At 45.9% G+C, this 9,824-nt stretch overlaps 1 protein-coding gene across 1 annotated transcript in view; it reads right to left on the reverse strand.

The window, feature by feature from the left end:
• The window catches only part of SLC2A5 (solute carrier family 2 member 5), a 31,593-nt gene extending 22,023 nt beyond the window's left edge, over positions 1 to 9,570 (reverse strand). The window contains exon 1 of the mRNA XM_075993768.1: positions 9,366 to 9,570. Coding sequence (XP_075849883.1) covers positions 9,366 to 9,413 — 48 coding nt within the window. The 5' untranslated portion in view covers positions 9,414 to 9,570. The remainder of the gene's footprint in view (positions 1 to 9,365) is intronic.
• Positions 9,571 to 9,824: the final 254 nt, after the last annotated feature.

Here is a 9,824-nt window from a genome sequence, read left to right on the forward strand (position 1 = left end):
GGAGGAAGGAAGTCAGACATCCCTTATCATGCCCCCCTCCCTTCTTGGGGACATCCTTTGGAACTCATTAACAGCCCTAAGGGTTTGCAAGACAAACCTACAGATCCTCAGTTTACAGGACAAATATGTCAGGTGTCTTATCTCTGATAAACAGCTCCTATGATAAAACACTGCAAGCCTTTAGACAAAGCTTCATGTCTTACACCAATTACAAGCCAAAGAATCTTTAAACCCACCTTTTTGGGCCAAACCAAGGTGTGCCTCCCATGTATTGATTTATGACTTTACCTGTAACCCCTGTCTCCCTGAAAGGTATAAAACCAAACTGTAACCCACTTGCTCAAGGCTTCTTGGGTGTGGCTCCGGGTCATGGTCCTCAAATTTGGCTCTGAGTAAATCTCTTTAAAATTGGTGGCTCATGGAGTTTGAGGTTGCTGTGAGCTAGGCTGACGCCACTCTAGCCTGGGCAACAAAGTGAGATTCTGTCTCAAAAAAATGTAAAAATTATTTTACAGAGTTTGGGTTTTTTCCCCCATTGACACTGGGAAGGTGGGCAGGGCCAGATTATATTTAGCACTTGTAGATCATGTTGAGGAGCTAGCTTTTTGTTCTAGGAGCATAGGGAAGGCTTTAAGAGTTTGGGAGAGTGTTTAAGTGTTTATGAGTTTGGAGAGTGGTTTTTTTGAGACAGAGTTTCGCTTTGATGCCCAGGCTAGAGTGAGTGCCGCCGTGTCAGCCTAGCTCACAGCAACCTCAAACTCCTGGGCTCAAGCAATCCTCCTGCCTCAGCCTCCCGAGTAGCTGGGACTACAGGCATGCGCCACCATGCCCGGCTAATTTTTTCTATATATATTAGTTGTCCAATTAATTTCTTTCTATTTATAGTAGAGACGGGGTCTCGCTCTTGCTCAGGCTGGTTTGGAACTCCTGACCTCAAGCGATCCTCCTGCCTGGGCCTCCCAGAGTGCTAGGATTACAGGCGTGAGCCACTGCGCCTGGCCCATGTCTGTGCTTTTAAAGTTCACTTTGGCTGCCCAGGGGACAGGGACAACTCGATGAGGGGACAAGAGACCACTGGATTTGGCAATGGGGTGAGAGAGAGGTGGAAGTTTTTTGCTGTAGACACATTTGAGAGATATTTAGCATGTAAATTTGACAAAACTTGGTGATTGACGGGATAGGGGAGGGGAAATAGCAGTGTTCTGTTACTGTTGTAATAAGAAAACAGGAAATAAAAATTATCTTTCCAAAAGTAAAGCTTTTCAGAATTAAAAACAAATGTTTTAATAAGATAAATTTAACTAGGACCTAAAATGTTAGATTAGCACCACACCACACAGCAGGCTGGCAAACCTCTGGGCTGTTCTGAGAGCAGACAATGATGCCAGGACTTCAGTCACTGCTGATCTCACCTCTGCTCAGAATGTTCTGGAATTTTTAAAGTTTGCCACCAACCTCTATTGTACAGACTGCTAGTGTTTGCCCCTCCCCATCCACAAATCCAATTGATCAGTCCCCCTTCTACAGTGATAGAATTGTGGGCAAGACCTGGGCTGCCCAAAATAAAGACATTTCCCCATCACCCTTGCACTTGGTACAGAGATATGACAAAGTTCTATTTAATGCAATGCATGCAAAAAAATGCCATATAGTGGCTTCCAGAAACCTTTCCTCTTTGTCCCTTTCTCCATCCTGCAGCTGCCTGGAATGTGGCACTTGAGCCCAGGAGTCTGAGGTTGCTGTGAGCTAGGCTGACGCCACGGCACTCACTCTAGCCTGGGCAACAAAGCAAGACTCTGTCTCAAAATAAATAAATAAAAAATACACACTTTTACCTTGAAGTACAGATAACCAGTAAAGTCTTACAAGGTATCTTCCAAGGACATACAGTTTATTTTTATTTATTTATTCATTTATTTTTTTAAAAAAAACAAGAGTCTCGGGCCGGGCGCGGTGGCTCACGCCTGTAATCCTAGCACTCTGGGAGGCCGAGACGGGCGGATTGCTCAAGTTCAGGAGTTTGAAACCAGCCTTAGCAAAAGCGAGACCCCGTCTCTACTATAAATAGAAATTAATTGGCCAACTAATATATATAGAGAAAAAATTAGCCAGGCATGGTGGCGCATGCCTGCAGTCCCAGCTACTCAGGAGGCTGAGGCAAGAGGATCCATTGAGCCCAGGAGTTTGAGGTTGCTGTGAGCTAGGCTGACGCCACAGCACTCTAGCCCAGGCAACAGAGCAAGGCTCTGTCTCAAAAAAAAAAAAAAAAAAAAAAAACCCAACAAAAACCAGGAGGCCAGTTTCTAAGTTGTTTGCCAAGAATCTGCATTAAAAATAACCTAAGTATTGATTGTCTATATGTAGTTCTTTCTATCACACATCCCAGGAACGTGAAGGGTGAGGCGGCTGGTCTGGGACAAAATGCCTTTGAACAATTGCCTGGGTGGAGGGAGGGTCGTGACCTAAGTCCAACCCTCACGTGTCCCTGGGCCTAATAAACTTTGCATGCCTCGCATAGCTGGGCTGCTCCGCTGCTGTTTGTCCCTTCTCACATTCCAGGTTTAGATAAGGGAGGAATAATTAACAGGTTCCAGAGGGGATCCAACTATCACCCTTCACACAGGCAGGGCTCCTTGTCTGGGGCAGGGAGACGGGGTGTCCAGTCGGGTCCACTGCAAAGACCTCCCAAGCCCGATACCCACAGTCACCGTCTCCCTCCCCCCAGCGCCCTCTGTGAGAAGCCTCTCCCGCCCCCGCACGCCACCTGGCCCACGGAGCCCAAGTCTGCAAGGACGTGAGCAGAGAAGAGGCAGGAAGACACGTGCGCCGTCCAAGTCAGTCCGCCCCACGCTCTGTCCTCAGTTGAGCTCGGGTCCAGCCTTCTATCAGATGTCCCCAAGGAAGGGAGGCTGCCGATCACGCTCTGACACACCTGATAGGTAAACCTCCAAGATGCGACAAGGTCCCTATGTGTTTTCTTACCAAGAACAGAATTTGACCTCATCTATCAGCGAGTGCGTGTCGCAGAAGGGAGTGTGCCCCGGGCAGCACGGACGGAGAGCATGACAGCAAGGCCCTCACGTAGCTTCTCGGGACCCAAGCAGTTTCTGTCAGTTACACATTACCCTGGGTAGACACCTGTCTTTTTTTAAACTTCACTATTATTTTTAAAAGTAGTGATTAAACTCCCTGCCCCGCAAACACGTAACATAAAAACTTAACCATCTTAACCATCTAAAAATGTCCAGTTCAGGGCTGGGCTTGGTGGCTCACGCCTGTAATCCTAGCACTCTGGGAGGCTGAGATGGGAGGATCGCTTGAGGTCAGGAGTTGGAAACCAGCCTGAGCAAGAGTGAGACCCTGTCTCTACTATAAATAGAAAGAAATTAACTGGCCAACTAACACATATAGAAGAAATGAGCCGGGCATGGTGGCGCATGCCTGTAGTCCCAGCTACTCGGGAGGCTGAGGCAGGAGGATTGCTTGAGCCCAGGAGATTGAGGTTGCTGTGAGCTAGGCTGACGCCAGGGCACTCACTCTAGCCTGGGCAACAAAGCGAACTCTGTGTCAAAAAAAAAAACAACTCCAGTTCAGTAGTGATAAATGTATTCACATTGTTATGACACAGAGCTCCAGAACTTTTCATCTTGCAAAACAGAAACTCTCTCCCCATAAACAACTTCCCCTTTCTCCCCTCTGCAGCCCCAAGCAACCACCATTCTACTTTCTGTTTCCATGGGTTTGATCACTCTAGATGCCTTGTACAAGTGGAATCATGCAGTATTTGTCTTTTTGTGACTAACTTACGGCTTATAGCATAATGTCTTCAGGGTTCATTCAAATTATAACACGTGATAAGATCTCCTTCCTTTGTAAGACTGAATAGTTGTCCTCTGTGTGTATATACATTTTGTTTATCTATTCATCTGTTGATGGACACTTGGGTTGCTTCTACCTACTATCTGATTGTGACTGATTGTGACGGACACTGCAATGAACATGAGTGTACAAGCACCTCATTGAGACCTTGCTTTCAATTTTTTTGGATATATACCCAGAAGTGGGATTGCTGGATCATATGGTATTTCTATTTTTAATTTTTTTAGGAATCATCCTATTGTTTTCCACAGCAGCTACACCATTTTACATTCTCATCAACAGTGTACAAGGGGTCCAATTTCGTCACATCCTCACCAACACTTGTTATTTTTTGTTTTTTGCAGGTTTTTTTTGTTTGTTTGTTTTTTTGAGACAGAGTCTCACTCATTTGCCTGGGCTAGAGTGCAATGGTGTCGGCCTAGCTCACAGCAACCTCAAACTCTTGGGCTCAAGCAATCCTCCTGCCTCAGCCTCCCCAGGAGCTGGGACTACGGGCATGCGCCACCACGCCCAGCTAATTTTTTCTATATATTTTTAGTTGCCCAGCTAATTTATTTCTATTTTTAGTAGAGATGGGGGTCTCGTTCTTGCTCAGGCTGGTCTCGAACTCCTGAGCTCAAACTATCTTCCCACCTCGGCCTCCCAGAGTGCTAGGATTACAGGTGTGAGCCACCTCGCCTGGCCTGGTGTTTTTCTTTCTTTCTTTTTTTTTTTTTTTTTTATAGTAGCAATGCTAACAGGGATGAGATCGTATCTCATTTTGGTTTTGATTTGCATTTCCCTAATGATTAGTGATGTTGAACATTCTTTTCATATTCTTGTTGGCCATTTGTATATCTTTGAACAAATGTTTATTCAAGTCCTTTCCCCATTAGACAACTCTCTTTGATCACAGAAAATGACACTAGGCAGGCCAAACACAGTTTCTAGTGGTGTGCAGAAGCCAGCCTATATATAATGTGAAAATGAATAATTCAAAAATCAAAGCTATTGGAACTTTAAATTATTTTGAGCATTAAAAGGAGTGTGATAATGGGACCTAGGTCACTAACAGGCAGCTGTAACCACCGTGTTGGGATTACAGATTTTTCCCCTTACCTACATTGCATTATAAAACGTTGTAAAAGGGCCCCAGAGAAGACCCCTTCCCTCTTTCTTGTTGATCTTCATTACAGATTAACTGCCCTCTTTGCTGTCTTACACAAAGACCTCCTGACTATCACATTGTCTAAGATGTTATGTTAGACATATTCTTTTACATTGGAAAAAGAAAATAAATTAGCTGTTACTAATCAGATTGCTGTAACTCATAAACCAACCTTGTACGGGAAATGTTGTAATTCTGCTATTCTTTTTTTTTTGTTTGTTTGTTTTCTGCCTATCGAAATAAGCCTTTAACTTTTCTGCTTTGAAGCATCGGCCTTGTTTCTCTGGAGTCTGTGTTTTCCAGATGGCTGTCCTCAGTTCTACACTTGAATAAACTCTTTTAAACTGGATTCTGAGCCTTTCAATTATTTCATGTTGACCGTGATGTCATCGAAATGAAAAACTTGGCCGGGTGTGGTGGCTCACGCCTGTAATCCTAGCACTCTGGGAGGCCGAGGTGAGAGGATCCCAAGGTCAGGCGTTCAAGACCAGCCTGAGCAAGAGCGAGACCCCATCTCTACTAAATAGAAATTAATTGGCCAATTAATAAGAAATTAGCCGGGCATGGTGGCTCATGCCTGTAGTCCCAGCTACTCAGGAGACTGAGGCAGGAGGATTGCTTGAGCCCAGGAGTTTGAGGTTGCTGTGAGCTAGGCTGAAGCCATGGCACTTACTCTAGCCTGGGCAACAAAGTGAGACTCTGTCTCAAAAAAAAAAAAAAAAAAAAAGAAAGAAATTAGCTGGACAACTAAAAATATATAGAAAAAATTAGCCAGGCATGGTGGCGCATGCCTGTAGTCCCAGCTACTAGGGAGGCTGAGGCAGCAGGATTGCTTGAGCCCAGGAGATTAAGGTTGCTGTGAGCTGGGCTGATGCTGAGGCACTCTAGCCCAGGCAACAGAGCAAGACTGTCTCAAAAAATAAATAAGTTTAAAAAATGAAAAACTGTTGTACATCAAAGGACATTATCAAGAAAGTAAAAAGACAAGCTAGGCAAGGTGGTGAGCCTGTAGTACAGGCTACTCATGGAGGCTGAGGCAGGATTGCTTAAGGCCAAGAGTTTGAATCTAGCCTGAATCAAGACTCTGTCTCTTATAAAAAAGCAAAAAGACAAGAGAATAGGAGAAAAATTTTTGCAAATCATATATCTGATAAAGGGCTAGTATCGAGAATATATAAAGAACTTTTGTGAGGGGTCGAGACATTGCATACCTGCAAGGCCCACACCCCAGTGAAGCCGGGGTCGAGACATTGCACACCTGCAAGGCCCACACCCCAGTGAAGCCGGAACTAACATCCGGCTTCTGGAAACTGTTGCTTGCTTGCCATGGAAACTGTTGCTTGCTTGCTTGATTGCGCCAACTTTGCATTGTTCGGACCCCTGTATAGTGGGGCTGCCAGCCAACCAATCATGTTAAAGGTCAATGCATGATCCACGCGTGATCAGCCACTGCATAGCGTATGCACCATAGGGATAAAAGACACGCTGCAACCCCAGTCGGGGTCCTTGCCTGCAAGAGTGACCACTGCGTTGGTGCTCTGGGGCTTGGACCCTGGCTAGCCAGAAAATAAACCTCCTCTTGTGTAATTACATCCTCGATGTCTCTGCTTTTCTGTCCGGTGGGGCTGTGGAAGGTCGGTCCGTAACACTTTTAGAACTCAACAAGAAAATGATAACCCAATTCAAAATGAGCAAAGCACTGGAATAGATAATACAAAGAATAGATAATACAAAGAAGATAATACAAAGAAGATATACAAATGGCCAACAAGCACTTGAAAAGATGCTCAATATCCTTACTCACCAGGGAAATGCAAATAAAAGCCAGAGGGGAGGTATCACTTCACACCCTAGGATGGCTATAATTTAAAAACAGCCTTGGTGTGGTGGTTCACGCTTGTAATCCCAGCACTCTGGAAGGTTGAGGCAGGAGGATCGCTGAAGGCCAGGAGTTCAAGACAAGCCTGAGCAAGAGTGAGACCCCGTCTCTACTAAAATTTGAAAGAAATTGGCTAGACAACTAAAATATATATATATATATATATATATATATATATATATATATATATGCCAGCCATGATGCCACATGCCTGTAGTCCCAGCTACTTGGGAGACTGAGGCAGAAGGATTACTTGAGCCCAGGAGTTTGAGGTTGCTGTGAATTAGGCTGATACCACGGCACTCTAGCCTAGGCAACAGAGCAAGACTGTGTCTCAAAAAACAAACAAAAAATAAGAACAAACAGCCACCACCAAAAACAATGGCAATTAGCAAGTATTGGCAAGGATCTGGAAAAATCAGAACCCTTGTATATTGCTGATAGGAATGTAAAATCTTCATCTACTGTAGAAAACCGTTTGGTGGTTCCTCAAAAAGTTAAACATAGAATTACCGTAGGATCCAGCAATTATATCCCTAGACATATACCCCAGAAGACTTGAAAACACATAGTCAAGCAAATACACGTACACACATGTCCATAGCAGCATTATTCACAACAGCCCAAATGTCCATTCAGTGGTAAATGGATAAGCCATTTGTGGTATACAGACAAATGGAATGCAGCTATAAGGAACCAGTAGGGTGTGGGAGTAGGTGCCTGTAATCCCAGCTATTCGTGAGGGGGAGCGGGGAGCTGCGGCAGGAGGATCGCTTGGGCCCAGGAGTTTGAGTCTAGCCTGGGCAACATAGCAAAACCCCTGTGTCTTAAAAAAAAAAAACAAAAAACATGAAGAACTGATAAATGCTATACGAAAACATAATGCGACTTCCAAAACATGATGCTAAATGAAAGAAACCAGATAGAGAAAGGTTTTAGGCAGGAGGCGGTGGCTCACACCTATAATCCTAGCACTCTGGGAGGCCGGGGCGGGCGGATCGCTCAAGATCAGGAGTTCGAAACCAGCCTGAGCGAGACCCCGTCTCTACCAAAAATAGAAAGAAATTAATTGACCAACTAAAAATATATATACCAAAATATTTAGCCGGGCACGGTGGTGCATTCCTGTAGTCCCAGCTACTCGGGAGGCTGAGGCAGGAGGATCGCTTCAGCCCAGGAGTTTGAGGTTGCTGTGAGCTAGGCTGATGCCACGGCACTCACTCTAGCCTGGGCAACAACGTGAGACTCTGTCTTAAAAAAAAAAAAAATGAAAAAGGTTTTATATTGTATGATTCCATTTATATGAAAAATCCAAAATAGGTGAATCCATAAAGAATTCAAGTTGGTGGTTGCCAGGGGCTGGGAGGGAAGGAGGAACCAGGAGTGACTCCTAATGGGCACAGTTTTCCTTTTGGGCTGATGAGCTAGAGTTGTTAATTGTGCAACACTGGGAACACACTAAATGACACTGAAATACTCTTTAGTGGCATGCAACTCTTTCCAACTCTGTGTTCAGCGACCTCACGTGAGTAGTGTTAGAGGATAATTTCCCCCAAAAGGTAAAAACCATGACTCTTGTACAAATTAAAAATAAACATGTATTAAAGGTTTTACTTAATTCATTATTAATGAGAGACCCAGGTAGATGTGATAACTGATTCAAAAGAGATTCCAAAGCACAGATACATACACAGATCAGAAGTACTGAAATGAGTTTGTAAATAGATGCAATCTGGCTTCTTGGGTGGAGGGAAACAACGGAACCTCCCCAGACAGAATTTACATGCATGTTTACAGACAAGCATTGTCCTGCTGGGACGTCTTTATCTACAACTTAAAGAACCACAAGCTCAAAGGGCTTGCCAGAGCCCCATGCGGAGAAGACCGTTTTTAAGCAAAGCGGTTTTCCACTGAAGCACGCGTTTTTCTCCTCCGAAGTTTGAAATCGGCCATGGTGGAAACATTTACACAAATCAGCGCACACTAAAAATAGCAAGGCCCGCCCCGACCCGCAGCCCGGCGTGTTGGACATTCACCAGCACACGTGGAATCTCGCACCACAGAGGCCCCAGTCTGCATCTTGCACATCTCACAATGCGCCTTCTGTCCCCAGCCTGGGATCCGGAGGGAGGGACGTGTTACAGAAGCGGCTCCAGGGGCTGCCCAGCCACACGGGTTCCCCTCGCAGCCAGACCAGATGCTCGTTAGAAGAGAGGCTGGAGCCAGAGCGTCCAGCTCTCACTAGTCTGCGAGTCACCTGGGAGCTGTTTAGAAACGCAGAATCAGGCTCCGCTCCAGGCCTGTTGCATCAGAAGCTGCATTTTTACCACATCCCCAGGTGGTTCAGGCTCACATTAACGTTTTAGAAGCACAGCTCCGTGCTTTTCCTGAATGCAGCCTGTCCACGACTCCTCCCGGCTCTGAGGCTTCCCAGCTCTGTGCCCAGCAGGGCAGACTTACCCCCCAGATGTGCACGGGGCCCTCGGGGTCCTCCTTGTCGGGGCTCATTGGGGCGCTGGTCGACTAACTTCAGGCAGCGCTCCGTGCTCAGTGCCTGCTCTCCAATTCTCTCGCCCCCGTCTGCCCTTCCTCCAGGGAGGGTGGCTGATGGAGCCACAGACAGGCAGGAAGGGGCAGGTCTACTCCCCTCCAGGCTTAGACAAACACTGGCTGCAGGGGGGTTTTCCCTGCCGGTATTTGAGAAGTTTCCCCTGATGCAATGGGCTTGGGCAAGCCCAGGGCTCTGCCCTTCTCTGCCAGGAGAAGAAAAGCTACAGAAAGGATCAGAGGGAGGGAGGTCCCGATCCCATCTCTGGCATCATGCTCAGTGAGAAAATGCTGGAAATGCTTTTGTCAGGAACAACAAGAATGGGTCTTCCCTCCTGGGGCCACCATTGACTGCTGAGGCTGGGCCTGGGG

The sequence above is a fragment of the Microcebus murinus genome, chromosome 2, assembly GCF_040939455.1.
Source record: "Microcebus murinus isolate Inina chromosome 2, M.murinus_Inina_mat1.0, whole genome shotgun sequence".
In the NCBI taxonomy this organism is placed as follows: domain Eukaryota; kingdom Metazoa; phylum Chordata; class Mammalia; order Primates; family Cheirogaleidae; genus Microcebus; species Microcebus murinus.